The sequence below is a fragment of the Pseudophryne corroboree genome, chromosome 1 (assembly GCF_028390025.1).
Source record: "Pseudophryne corroboree isolate aPseCor3 chromosome 1, aPseCor3.hap2, whole genome shotgun sequence".
Taxonomy (NCBI): domain Eukaryota; kingdom Metazoa; phylum Chordata; class Amphibia; order Anura; family Myobatrachidae; genus Pseudophryne; species Pseudophryne corroboree.
The window spans coordinates 421,170,788-421,186,007 of record NC_086444.1 but is presented as its reverse complement, the minus strand read 5'-3'; the positions used below and the strand labels follow the sequence as shown (position 1 = coordinate 421,186,007).

Sequence of the window (15,220 nt, the reverse complement as noted above, 5' to 3'; positions counted from 1 at the left end):
CATACAGTCACTATACACACACACAGACAGGGGGGCTCCCAGTCTGACAGGAGCTGGGAGGCGGGATTAGCGGCGGCGTTTGACAGCTCCCACGGCTGTGATTGATGCGGGGCGGAGACGCAGTGAGTGACAGCGGGAGAGTGAGCAGCAGCAGCATATACTATATCACACACACCGATACACAACGGGTCGCCAAGCAGTGATTGGCTGAGCTGGGCTACTACAGCGGCTGATTGGCTGACGGAGAAGTCGGGATGGAAGATAATTAATGTTGTGTATTGCAGGCTGCGCATTTGATTGACAGCCTGTTCTCCGGCATGATTGGTTGGCTGAGATCAGTGGCGCGTTCTGGTTGGTTGGACGTTTTGCATCCTGATCGCTGATTGGGCGACACGCTGCGAGGCAGGGAGATGTTAGTGAGGCCGCCGCTGTGGAAGGGAAAGCGGAGTAGGAGGTGCGGCGGGGGCCGGTTGAGGTTATGGCTCCGTGCTACTGAAGCGGTGGGGGAGCCGGGATGGCGCGGAGCCCCGGGGAGGACAGCGTGTCTCCCTCCGCTAGCCTGCGTGGAACCAGGGAGACCCTCAGCGACCCGGAACTCGAGTCTATCGGCTCAGACTCCGAGATTAACGGGTTCACTGCGGAGAGGAGGACGGATAAGTACGGTTTCCTGATCAAGTCTGAGACCAGCGAAGGCCCGTGAGTATGGGGGAATAGGTGGTCGGTGGCGGGGTGTTCCCCCGTCTCTCAGGTGCGCGCGTGCGGGGAGCAGCAACACGTCACTCCGTGATTTGTGGAGTCCGAGGAATGAAGGGTGGGGGGGTCTGTGGCTGCCAGACAGTGTGCCAGCTGTGGGGGCAGAGTGCGGGTCACTGCTAGTGTAGGGTCACTGACCCATTGTGTTGCTGGGTCAGGATGTGTGTCAGTGGGATGTGCAGCATAGTGTGTGTCTGTGTTAGTGTGTATAGGTGGGATTAGTATTTTGACAGAGAATCCAGAATATGAGCAAATAGGGATTTGTGGAGTTGGTGAGGTTTGTTTACTAACACTGCATTTGTACAATATTTGTGTTGGGACCACAGAAATTAGTTTTATATCTATTTATGCAACTTAAGGTGGGTGCGCACTAGGTGATGTGCTCGGTGAGCGGCATCGCCTAGTTTTCCCCCTACCGGGTCAGGCCACCCGACGGCAGGCATACACACTGTGCAGTATCGTACAGTGACGTCATGAGCATGCAGCTTTGGACGATGAGTCCAGATTGCATGCACGACCGAGACGGAGAGTCATTAATGACCCGTGGGACCGCGCATCGCTCGTTGTCGGCTGCATACACACTGGGCGATATAGTAAACTGTATCACTCAGGAGGGGGAAAATGAGCGATTAAGTTTACTGTATCGCTAGGTGTGTACCCACTTTTAGATGCAAAATCTACTTTAGTGTCTGTCTGGTGTCTATGGTCTAGTGCAACCAGCAGCAATGACTACATAATGTGTATGCCAGTGTGAAGCTGGGTATACATTGGATGATATTTTGGACGATTTCTCGTTTTGAGACTGCTCGTAAAGATAATTTCTCTAACGTCCTAGTGGATGCTGGGGACTCAGTAAGGACCATGGGGAATAGACGGGCTCCGCAGGAGACAGGGCACTCTAAGAAAGAATTAGGACTACTGGTGTGCACTGGCTCCTCCCTCTATGTCCCTCCTCCAGACCTCAGTTAGAATCTGTGCCTGGTCAGAGCTGGGTGCACTTTAGTGAGCTCTCCTGAGCTTGCTAATAAGAAAGTATTTTATTAGGATTTTTTTATTTTCAGAGAGGTCTGCTGGCAACAGACTCTCTGCTACGTGGGACTGAGGGGAGAGAAGCAAACCTACTAACTGCGGATAGGTTGCGCTTCTTAGGCTACTGGACACCATTAGCTCCAGAGGGATCGAACACAGGAACTCACCCTTGGTTGTCCGTTCCCGGAGCCGCGCCGCCGTACCCCTCGCAGAGCCAGAAGACAGAAGCCGGCGAGTGAAGCAAGAAGACATCAAAATCGGCGGCAGAAGACTCCTGTCTTCATATGAGGTAGCGCACAGCACTGCAGCTGTGCGCCTTTGCTCCCACACTAACCCACACACTCCGGTCACTGTAGGGTGCAGGGTGCAGGGGGGGGGCGCCCTGCGCAGCAATTGAGTACCTCCTGGCAAAATAGAGCATATATACAGCTGGGCACTGTATATATGCATGAGCCCCCGCCATTATTTTTCACAAAATCGCGGGACAGAAGCCCGCCGCTGAGTGGGCGGGGCTTCCTCAGCACTCACCAGCGCCATTTTCTCTCCACAGCTCCGCTGAGAGGAAGCTCCCCAGGCTCTCCCCTGCAGAATCACGGAAGAAAGAGGGTAAAAAGAGAGGGGGGGGGGGGCACATAAATTTAGCGCAAATTCACTAATACAGCAGCTACTGGGTAAACACTAAGTTACTGTGTAATTCCTGGGTTATATAGCGCTGGGGTGTGTGCTGGCATACTCTCTCTCTGTTTCTCCAAAAGGCCTTGTGGCGGTTCTGTCCTCAAATAGAGCATCCCCTGTGTGTGTGGTGTGTCGGTACGATTGTGTTGACATGTTTGACGAGGAAGGCTATGTGGAAGCAGAGCAGGTGCAGATGAATGTGGGGTCTCCGCCGACGGCGCCGACACCTGATTGGATGGATATGTGGAAGGTGTTAAATGATAATGTAAACTCCTTGCATAAAAGGTTGGATAAAGCTGAAGCCTTGGGACAGTCAGGGTCTCAACCCATGCCTGATCCTACAGCGCAGAGGCCGTCAGGGTCTCAGAAGCGCCCACTATCCCAGATTGTTGACACAGATATCGACACGGATTCTGACTCCAGTGTCGATGGCGATGATGCAAAGTTGCAGCCTAAAATGGCTAAAGCCATCCGCTACATGATTATAGCTATGAAGGATGTATTGCACATTTCAGAGGTAAACCCGGTCCCTGACAACAGGGTTTATATGTTTGGGGAAAAAAGGCAAGAAGTGACCTTTCCCCCTTCACATGAGTTATGTGAAAAAGCTTGGGATTCTCCTGATAAGAAAGTGCAGATTTCCAAACGATTACTGTTGGCGTATCCTTTCCCGCCAACGGACAGGTTACGCTGGGAGTCATCCCCTAGGGTAGACAAAGCTTTGACACGCTTATCTAAGAAGGTAGCCTTGCCGTCGCAGGATACGGCCTCTCTAAAGGATCCTGCGGATAGGAAGCAGGAAGGTATCCTGAAGTCCGTTTATACACATTCAGGTACCCTACTGAGGCCGGCAATTGCGTCGGCCTGGATGTGTAGTGCTGTGGCAGCATGGACAGATACTCTGTCTGAGGAACTTGATACCTTGGACAAGGATACTATATTACTGACCCTGGGGCATATAAAAGACGCTGTCCTATATATGAGGGATGCCCAGAGAGACATTTGCCTACTGGGCTCTAGAATAAATGCAATGTCAATTTCTGCTTGAATGGTCCTGTGGACTCGGCAATGGACAGGTGATGCCGACTCAAAAAAGCACATGGAGGTTTTACCTTATAAGGGTGAGGAATTGTTTGGGGACGGTCTCTCAGACCTAGTTTCCACAGCTACGGCTGGAAGTCAAATTTTTTGCCATATATTCCCTCACAACCGAAGAAAGCACCGTATTTCCAAATGCAGTCCTTTCGGTCGCAAAGAGGCAAGAAAGTCCGAGGTGCGTCTATTCTTGCCAGAGGCAGGGGGTAGAGGAAAGAAGCTGCACAATACAGCTAGTTCCCAGGAACAGAAGTCCTCCCCGGCTTCCGCTAAATCCACCGCATGACGCTGGGGCTCCACAGGTGGAGCCAGGAGCGGTGGGGGCGCGTCTCCGAAATTTCAGCCACCAGTGGGTTCGCTCACAGGTGGATCCCTGGGCTGTACAGATTGTGTCTCATGGATACAAGCTGGAATTCGAAGTGATGCCCCCTCACCGTTACCTCAAATCGGCCCTGCCAGCTTCCCCCATCGAAAGGGAAGTAGTGTTTGCGGCAATTCACAAATTATATCTCCAGCAGGTGGTGGAACAGGTTCCCCTCCCTCAACAGGGAAGGGGTTACTATTCCACAATGTTTGTGGTTCCGAAACCAGACGGTTCGGTCAGACCCATATTGAATTTAAAATCCCTGAACATGTACCTGAAAAGGTTCAAGTTCAAGATGGAATCGCTCAGGGCGGTTATTGCGAGCCTGGAAGAGGGGGATTTTATGGTGTCTCTGGACATAAAGGATGCTTACCTGCATGTCCCCATTTATCCACCTCATCAGGAGTACCTCAGATTTGTGGTACAGGACTGTCATTACCAATTCCAGACGCCGTTTGGTCTGTCCACGGCACCGAGAATATTTAACAAGGTAATGGCAGAAATGATGGTGCTTCTGCGAAAGCAAGGAGTCACAATTATCCCATACTTGGACGATCTCCTCATAAAGGCGAGATCCAGAGAGCAGTTGCTGATCAGCGTAGCACACTCTCGGGAGGTGTTACAACAGCACGGCTGGATTCTGAATATTCCAAAGTCACAACTGATTCCTACGACGAGACTGCCCTTCCTGGGCATGATTCTGGACACAGACCAGAAGAAGGCGTTTCTCCCGGAGGAGAAGGCCCAGGAGCTCGTGATTCTGGTCAGAGACCTCTTAAAACCAAAACGGGTGTCGGTGCATCAATGCACGCGAGTCCTGGGAAAGATAGTGGCGTCATACGAAGCCATTCCCTTCGGCAGGTTCCATGCGAGGACCTTTCAGTGGGATCTGTTGGACAAGTGGTCCGGATCACATCTTCAGATGCATCGGCTGATCACCCTATCCCCCAGGGCCAGGGAGTCTCTTCTGTGGTGGCTGCAGAGTGCTCACCTTCTCGAGGGCCGCAGGTTCGGCATACAGGACTGGGTCCTGCTGACCACGGATGCAAACCTCCGAGGGTGGGGGGCAGTCACTCAGGGATGAAACTTCCAGGGGCTGTGGTCAAGTCAGGAGACTTGTCTGCACATCAATATCCTGGAACTAAGGGCCATATACAACGCCCTGAGTCAAGCGGAGCCTCTGCTTCGCAACCAACCGGTGCTGATTCAGTCAGACCACATCACCGCGGTGGCTCATGTAAACCGCCAGGCACAAGAAGCAGGGTGGCGATGGCAGAAGCCACCAGAATTCTTCGCTGGGTGGAGAATTATGTGCAGGCACTGTCAGCAGTGTTCATTCCGGGAGTGGACAACTGGGAAGCAGACTTCCTCAGCAGGCACGACCTCCACCCGGGAGAGTGGGGACTTCATCAAGAAGTCTTCACACAGATTACAAATCGATGGGAACTGCCACAGGTGGACATGATGGCATCCCGCCTCAACAAAAAGCTACAAAGGTATTGCGCCAGGTCAAGAGACCCTCAGGCGATAGCTGTGGACGCACTAGTGACACTGTGGGTGTTCCAGTCGGTTTATGTGTTTCCTCCTCTTCCTCTCATACCCAAGGTGCTGAGAATCGTGAGAACAATACTCATTGTTCCGGATTGGCCAAGAAGGACTTGGTACCCGGAACTGCAAGAAATGCTCACAGAGGACCCATGGCCTATGCCTCTCAGACAGGATCTGTTGCAACAGGGGCCCTGTCTGTTCCAAGACTTACCGCGGCTGCGTTTGACGGCATGGCGGTTGAACGCAGGATCCTAGCGGAAAAAGGCATTCCGGATGAAGTTATTCCTACGCTGATAAAGGCTAGGAAGGACGTGACAGCAAAACATTATCACCGTATATGGCGAAAATATGTTGCTTGGTGTGAGGCCAGGAAGGCCCCTACAGAGGAATTCCAGCTGGGCCGTTTCCTTCACTTTCTACAGTCGGGAGTGACTATGGGCTTAAAATTAGGGTCCATAAAGGTCCAGATTTTGGCCCTATCCATTTTCTTTCAAAAGGAACTGGCTTCTCTTCCTGAGGTTGACGTTTGTAAAGGGAGTGCTGCATATTCAGCCCCCTTTTGTGCCACCAGTGGCACCTTGGGATCTTAACGTGGTGTTGAGTTTCCTGAAATCTCACTGGTTTGAGCCACTTAAGACCGTGGAGTTAAAGTATCTCACGTGGAAAGTGGTCATGCTATTGGCCTTAGCTTCGGCTAGGCGTGTGTCAGAATTGGCGGCTTTGTCATGTAAAAGCCCCTATCTGGTCTTCCATATGGACAGGGCAGAATTACGGACTCGTCCGCAATTTCTGCCGAAGGTGGTGTCATCTTTTCATTTGAACCAACCTATTGTGGTGCCTGCGGCTACTCGTGACTTGGAGGATTCCAAGTTACTAGATGTAGTCAGGGCTTTGAAGATTTATGTAGCCAGAACGGCTGGAGTCAGGAAAACTGACTCGCTGTTTATCCTGTATGCATCCAACAAGCTGGGTGCTCCTGCTTCAAAGCAAACTATTGCTCGCTGGATCTGTAACACGATTCAGCAGGCTCATTCTGCGGCTGGATTGCCGCATCCAAAATCTGTAAAAGCCCATTCCACAAGGAAGGTGGGCTCTTCTTGGGCGGCTGCCCGAGGGGTCTCGGCATTACAGCTTTGCCGAGCAGCTACTTGGTCGGGTTCAAACACGTTTGCAAAATTATACAAGTTTGATACCCTGGCTGAGGAGGACCTTGTGTTTGCTCATTCGGTGCAGCAGAGTCATCCGCACTCTCCCGCCCGTTTGGGAGCTTTGGTATAATCCCCATGGTCCTTACGGAGTCCCCAGCATCCACTAGGACGTTAGAGAAAATAAGATTTTACTTACCGGTAAATCTATTTCTCGTAGTCCGTAGTGGATGCTGGGCGCCCTTCCCAAGTTTCTTCTGCAATGCTTGTATATAGTTATTGCTTAAATAAGGGTTATTTTATAGTTGCATCAGGTTTATCTGATGCTCTGTTGTTGTTCATACTGTTAACTGGGTAAGTTTATCACAAGTTATACGGTGTGATTGGTGTGGCTGGTATGAGTCTTACCCTGGATTCCAAAATCCTTTCCTTGTAATGTCAGCTCTTCCGGGCACAGTTTCCTTTACTGAGGTCTGGAGGAGGGACATAGAGGGAGGAGCCAGTGCACACCAGTAGTCCTAATTCTTTCTTAGAGTGCCCTGTCTCCTGCGGAGCCCGTCTATTCCCCATGGTCTTTACGGAGTCCCCAGCATCCACTACGGACTACGAGAAATAGATTTACCGGTAAGTAAAATCTTATTTTGTCCACATATATAGCCCAGTTGATAAAATAGACCTTGTTGGTTGATTGCAGTAGGAGGAGCCATGCAGAGTTTTACAGAACTGGATCTGTCCTATACCATGGTCAAATAGGAAGGGCGCAGTCACGATGCTTCTTTTTGATATACAATTTACAATATACAAATGTTGATAATGTCATTTTATACTATATATTGATGACTTTAAAGCGTCACGTCTTAGGCTTACTGCTTGTTATGGGCCATCTTTCTTTTTATATGGTTGTGTGCTGTATCTGTCTCAATTGTATACAATTCCGATGGTAATTGAAAAGTAACATACAGAAGCAAATTACGGAAACATCTACTAAGGGTCCCACTGCTGCCCAGACCAGCACTGAGTTATCCTGGCCCCCATGTAGACCATTTTCAGCAATGTCATATGAATGGCCCAGTGTAGACTGCAGGATGGACCCCACTGCCTGAGGGACCTGCACCTTACCCTTAGGGAGGCAGGACTGACCTTGTGATGGACTGATAGAGGAGACTGCCACCTATCGGCCTCTAATCAACAGACGGATGAACATTTTTTTTTTTTCCTGTCTCGCTTCTATCTGCGAATTAAAGGCAACTCACAAACATTAACTGGCACTGTCAGAGTCTGCCTGACTGAGTGCCAAACTGAGGAAAGCACAAGGGATGGGGGCCCCTGTCACAGACCCCACCAAGGTACATGCCCCATGTTCTCCACACCATGCAGGACATGGCACTTGTATCATTGTCGCTCACTGCCTCTCCCTGTCACCCTCGGCCTCCGATTGCCACCAACTGCCTCCCCCACCTTACACTGTCACCCTCTGCCTCTCCCTGTCACCCATTGGCTTGTGGCATACTGTGAACTTGGGTTGGGGTGGTGAAGGGGTGCCCAAATTATATTTTGCACCTGGGCTCATAATTCACAAGTTCTGCAGCTGATCTATACCAATCCTTATTTGTTTTATAGAACTGGGTTAGATAAAAATCCTAGGAACTTTGTATTAAATGTGTCTGAAAATTACTGCTGGCATGCACTCTTTAATGGTGGGTATACATTATGCGATACACTATGTCACATAGTGTTTCCCTTACCCTCCTGGGCGGCCGATATAGTGCGTGTACACTGAACAATATCGCTACCTATATCGTTCAGTGACGTCACGCCGCGGCCGGCCCAAATATGCAGTTTGGACTAGAAGTCCAAATTCGCTTGCATGCACAGGCGACGAAGGGGGCGATAATGATGTGTGCTCCTGTTCATCGTTCTTGCGTGCACACTGGGCTATATATTAAATTATATTGCTCAGAAGGGTGAAAATAAGCGATAGCGTGTAAAATATCGCATAGTGCGTATGCACCTTTTAGTCTTTTTGATCAATGGTTAGGATCCTCTCCTAGGTCAGACTGTCTATTTAGAATAAAGTTATAGCTGAAAACTTGACAGTTGCGTGAAAGCACAAAACATAATTCTCCTGACCCGACTGTGATTTGAGTGTTTTCCTTCCTGGTATTAATGCTCTGGTGATAGAAAATATAGGGCTACATATAATAGTCTGCGCGTTGCAGTGAGCTTTTGGCAATTTAGCCACTATTTATAAAGCTGCAAACAGAGGTGTATCTAGGGGACCGAGCGCCCCTGGCAAAGTAAGGGACTGGCGCCCCCCCATATTTGAAATAGGGAAGGTGCATGTGCAAAAAAGGGGCATGATCTTGTGGGAAAGGGGCAGGACCACACAATAGTACTCCCAATTCATATTATGTTACATAGTAGTACCCCTTGTACACATTATGTCACACACTAGTGCGCCTTACACATCATGCCCACACAGTAATCCTTGTCACACTGTGGAGAAATCAGCAGCGCCTGGCGCGGCCAAGAAGGGGCACTGCCCAGCGATGCTACCCACAGTCAGGGGGTATAATCAAATATTAATGGCAGTGAAAAGGTATCTCTGCACACTACCTAGTAGTGGTGATGTAGTGATTAAGAATAACATTCTAGTAGTTTATTTAGAGTTTCTTCACTGTCGTGCATTGTGGTGCTAAACATCGGCGCCAACTCCTGGCTGCTGTGCGAACTAAAAGCCCAGGCACTGCCACTACTAAGTCATTCCACTCCCTGGCCAAGGGTGGCACCACGAGGCAGCGCCCCCTCCTCGGCCAGTGCACCTGGTGAGTGCCATCCTGGCCAATGGGTCGATAACCTTCTGATCCCAGCACATAGCTATAGTCCCCACCTCCTCCCAGCACATAGAAGTAGTCTCCACTCCCTCCCAGCACATAGCTGTAGTCTCCATCCCGCTCCCAGCACATAGCTGTAGTCCCCCTCCTCCTCCCAGCACATAGCCATGGTCTGCCTCCTTCCTGCACATAGCCATGGTCTGCCTCCTCCCTGCACATAGCCATGGTCTCCCCCCTTCCTGCACATAGCCATGGTCTCCCCCCTCCCTGCATATAGTCTTCCCCCCTTCCAGCACAGTCTCCACCCCTGCATATAGTCCTCTCCCCTCCCAGCACAGAGTCTCCCACCCCCCCACCCTGCATATAGTCCTTTCCCCTCCCTGCATATAGTCCTCCCTCCTCAAAGCACATATCAATTAATATGCTGCAGTACCTAGTGTGATGAGCTGGGCATCACCTGGGCTGGAGGATTGCACAGTAGGCAGGAACACCACACTTCGTGAACAAAGTGAAAGTAAACTACAGCTCCCAGCAACCCTTGCTGCCAGCAGCTCCCAACAGCAAGGGCTGCTGGGAACTGTAGTTTACTTTCACGTTCTTCACTAGTGCACTGCGGTGCCGAACACAGGCGCCTGTTCCTGCCTACTGTGAGATCGTCCAGCCCTGGCTATGCTACTACTAAGTGATTCCACCCATTGGCCGAGGGTGGCACTGCCGGGTGGTGCCCCCTTCTCGGCTGGCGCCCCTGGCGAGTGCCATCCTGGCCAATGGGTAGATACACCCCTGGCTGCAAAATATCTTAAAAGGCAAGTGCAATCTGGTTACCTAGTAAAAAAAAAAATGCTACTGTACTACGTATTCGCTAGATTAGCAAATGTTATGGCTGCCTGCAATTCTCAGGCTGTTGTGTACTAAAGCCCCCTACACACTGGACGATATAGTGAACGATATGGACGATAATGTTAATTTTTTGAATGATATTTCGTTCATATCGTTCAGTGAGGAGCCACCAAAGATGAATGATGCGCAACCCTGCACTCGTTCATCGTTGGTCCACCGTCGTTTGAACATGCAGGTCGATATGGACAAAAAACTTTCACTCCCCTCGTCACCCGCACCTGTGGTGGGTCGGCCGTCGGGAACCTTGGGCGCAGGTCGCCAAGTGTGTAGGGGGCTTAAGTCTATTCCAAATTAGAGGAGTAAAGTAATTTATTCATACAGCTTTATTGTACAGAATGGGCATTCAGTGTATACAAGTACAGTTTCCCTCAGGTATCTAAAATATATTCTGGTAAAAGCTTTGTGTGCAGTCGGTAAGTGAATGTGGCACTATGTTTTTATGTCAAAGTCCTTATGTCTTTATCAGCCAAGTATTGATCACTGTGCAGTGTTGCAATGGCTGTAATATTGTCGCATGCTTTTGTATTTTTATATGTAACTAATATAAATCACGTGTCTTGTTTTTTTTCAACGGCTGCCAGTCACAATGTTTTGTATTTGTGTGTAATGATAAGATTAAGCTCTGAGTATTTAGCAAGACTGTTTTCTGTATTTGTAATTGTTCCTCTCTACTTTGCTGTGTGTGCTGAGATTGTATATCTGCTTCTTGAAATATTATTGATCAGAGCTCTGTTTATACTTTTAGTCAAATATGACAGGAGGTTTTGAGCAACTTTGTAAATTATTTTGTGAGTAACCAAACTGTTGTAAGACTCAAGGAAATGTAATTCCTGCATATGTATAACAAAATCCTAAACATTTACCCTTAGTTCCTCTTTAACAACCTCCTTTCCATTACTGAAAAGAGAACTAAAGGTTTAATAATGAGTAGGTCGAGGTCTGTGGCTTTACTAATGAGCAGTTTTGCCAAACCTTATTATTTCTTCTGGCTTTTTAAGATCGAATGGTGAATGGTGCCAGCATATAAACAAAATACTTAACTTTTACTTGCTGCCCTGTTACAGTTTCTGTATCCCTTTACAGATACTCTATAATAGCCCTTTCACACAGCCATAAATTTCCCGGGTTAAAACACATGAACGCGCATCAACCCGGGAAATGTCTTGGTGTGAAAGGGTACAGGGACAAAAACCCGGGTTTTCTGTCCCCGCATTTCAACCCTGCAATCGACCAGGGTTGATCCCGGGATGATCCCTAGACCCTGGACAGTGTGAATGGTGCAGGGACATGTCCCACCTTCCCGGGTTGCCTATACTGATGCTGATTGGCTATTCAGGGCACTTCCTGGTCTTGTGTCTTTTCTGAGACGCCCATTTTCAGAAAATGCAGGACCATCCCGGGTTCAGTATGAAAGGTGCAGACCCGGGATGTCCCGGCAAAAAATGCTGGTGTGAAAGGTGCCAACCCGGGAATGTCCCTGCATAGCCCGTGGCAGAATTCCCAGGTTTTGCCCCTGCATTTCTGGTGTGAAAGGGGTATAACAAGGTAGACAAGGTGCCGCTCTCCAGCTGTTGTGTACTACAGGTCTCTGTATGCCTAGACTGCTTCTGGCTTGTAGGGCATGCATCATTCCATTGCAGCAGGTTGCCTTAGGCTCCTCTGTATGTGTGTGTAGATATATAGATATAGATAGATAAATAGATAGATAGATATTGCAAGAATTGGTGAAAACAAGCGCCCGAGAGTGTGGTGAATAAATTCAGGGGAAAAGAAGGTATAAAGAAAGGGATGATAAGGATCGGCTTAAAACACTTATCTGGTAAAGAGAAGCTCAGCTCAAGCAGCACTCTTTTGTGGCTTAAAACATGCGAAGAAAACAGAAGAAAACGAACATAGTGTATACCGTTTGAATTTCGTATTATGTTACTGCTTAATTTTACAGGCCTAATTAGGGAACTAGCTTATTCCCAAATGAGATCAATATATAGCCTGAGCAGTATATATATTAAAAATACAAAAAATGTAATACACATAATCACATAAAAATACACCTAAAATGGCTGGATAACATGCGTACAGAATAAAAAATTATATCAAGCTTATCTGTCCATAACAATGGCTGGAATGCATGCGTACAGAATTTAAAATTGTATGAAGCTTATCTGTCCATAAAAGGAGATGTCTGCAGGTACTCCCAATGTGTTTTGTCCGTCAGCAACAGGACTTCATCAAGGGGATGACCACACTGAGCAGGCTTTGCTCTATTTATGCCCAAAGGAGGTGATTAATGATGACATCACTTCCTGTGATTATCAATAGTTTTGCTAAAGTACTAGAGGAAAATGATTTTTGATATTCTAAATGGCACTCAAAAAAAGTGACAAGTAGATTTATGTACAGATAAAACATGAAAGAACCGAAAAAAACGAAAAAGGGGTATTAATACCATATATTAACAGCTACTGCCGTCGGAAATATCGGTGGAACGCATGCGTCATTTCCGCCCGGCGTGATATACTTATAGTGCAGTGAAGTGCAGACAGTAGCTATCGTGTGGGTAAATACAGGAAGATTGTGTTTAGTGGTAAATATATTCGTAAAAGTGGAAGAAAGAGAGATCCAGTAGATTGGTAAAGAATTCTCCGCTATCTCTTTCCTTAATTCTTTACCAATCTACTGGATCTCTCTTTCTTCCACTTTTTACGAATATATTTACCACTAACCACAATCTACCTGTATTTACCCACACGATAGCTACTGTCTGCACTTCACTGCACTATGGGGGTAATTCCAAGTTGATCGCAGCAGGAATTCTGTTAGCAATTGGGCAAAACCATGTGCACTGCAGGGGAGGCAGATATAACATGTGCAGAGAGAGTTAGATTTGGATGTGGTGTGTTCAATCTGCAATCTAATTTGCAGTGTAAAAATAAAGCAGCCAGTATTTACCCTGCACAGAAATAAAATAACCCACCCAAATCTAACTCTCTCTGCAAATGTTATATCTGCCACACCTGCAGTGCACATGGTTTTGCCCAACTGCTAAAAAATTTCCTGCTGCGATCAACTTGGAATTACCCCCTATAAGTATATCACGCCGGGCGGAAATGACACATGCGTTCCACCGATATTTCCGACGGCAGTAGCTGTTAATATATGGTATTAATACCCCTTTTTCGGTTCTTTCGTGTTTTATCTGTACATAAATCTACTTGTCACTTTTTTTGAGTGCCATTTAGAATATCAAAAATCGTTTTCCTCTAGTACTTTAGCAAAACTATTGATAATCACAGGAAGTGATGTCCTCATTAATCACCTCCTTTGGGCATAAATAGAGCAAAGCCTGCTCAGTGTGGTCATCCCCTTGATGAAGTCCTGTTGCTGACGGACAAAACGCATTGGGAGTACCTGCAGACATCTCCTTTTATGGACAGATAAGCTTCATACTATTTTAAATTCTGTACGCATGCATTCCAGCCATTGTTATGGACAGATAAGCTTGATATAATTTTGTATTCTGTACGCATGTTATCCAGCCATTTTATGTGTATTTTTATGTGATTATGTGTATTAAATTTTTTGTATTATTAATATATATACTGCTCAGGCTATATATTGATCTCATTTGGGAATAAGCTAGTTCCCTAATTAGGCCTGTAAAATTAAGCAGTAACATAATATGAAATTCAAACGGTATACACTATGTTCGTTTTCTTCTGTTTTATTCGCATGTTTTAAGCCACAAAAGAGTGCTGCTTGAGCTGAGCTTCTCTTTACCAGATAAGTGTTTTAAGCCGATCCTTATTATCCCTTTCTTTATACCTTCTTTTCCCCTGAATTTATTCACCACACTCTTGGGCGCTTGTTTTCACCAATTCTTGCAACAGATTATATATGCATGCCAAGCATATGTTTATGTATTATAAGCTGCCGCTCATATAATTTATTGAGAAGTGTTTTTATTTGTAAAAAAAAAAAGGGTTTTTTATAATTTTATATTTATGGTATAGTTATCACAAAACTGCGCCGTAGTCTCCAATTATTTATTATATATATATATATATATATATATATATATATATATATATATATATATATATATATATATATATATATATATATATATATATATATATATATCTCTCTCTCTCTCAGTGGTCGAAGTGGAAATTTTGAAGTGGGGGTATACAAAAGTCAAGGATGTAATTATGCGCGCGCTCCAGAAAAGGGGGCGTGGTCACCCAATAGGGGGCGTGTCCCATGTAGTAGAACCCTTTATACTATCTAGTACTGGTGCCCCTTTCACATTATAGCACACTGAATGAGCCGAAAATCACCTTGTAGCACACTGAATGAGCCGAAATTCACCTTGTAGCACACTGAATGAGCCGAAATTCACATTATAGCACACTGAATGAGCCGAAATTCACCTTGTAGCACACTGAATGAGCCGAAATTCACCTTGTAGCACACTGAATGAGCCGAAATTCACATTATAGCACACTGAATGAGCCGAAATTCACCTTGTAGCACACTGAATGAGCCGAAATTCACATTGTAGCACACTGAATGAGCCGAAATTCACATTGTAGCACACTGAATGAGCTGAAATTGTGACAGCAGGGACAGCCAGAGTGACGACAGGGAGAGAGAGACAGTGACGACAAGGAGAGAGAGACAGTGACGACAGGGGGAGAGACAGGGAGAGAGTGACGACAGGGAGAGAGTGACGACAGGGAGAGAGTGACGACGGGGAGAGAGTGACGACGGGGAGAGAGTGACGACAGGGAGAGAGTGACGACAGGGACAACAGGGAGAGTGACAAGAGTGACGACGGGGAGAGAGAGAGACGGGGAGAGAGATGACAGTGACGACAG

At 47.2% G+C, this 15,220-nt stretch overlaps 1 protein-coding gene across 1 annotated transcript in view; it reads left to right on the top strand.

Annotated features, from left to right (window-relative positions):
• Positions 1-352: 352 nt before the first annotated feature.
• TBC1D10A (TBC1 domain family member 10A) overlaps positions 353-15,220 on the top strand; it is a 167,570-nt gene continuing 152,702 nt past the window's right edge. The window contains exon 1 of the mRNA XM_063913380.1: positions 353-696. Coding sequence (XP_063769450.1) covers positions 515-696 — 182 coding nt within the window. The 5' untranslated portion in view covers positions 353-514. The remainder of the gene's footprint in view (positions 697-15,220) is intronic.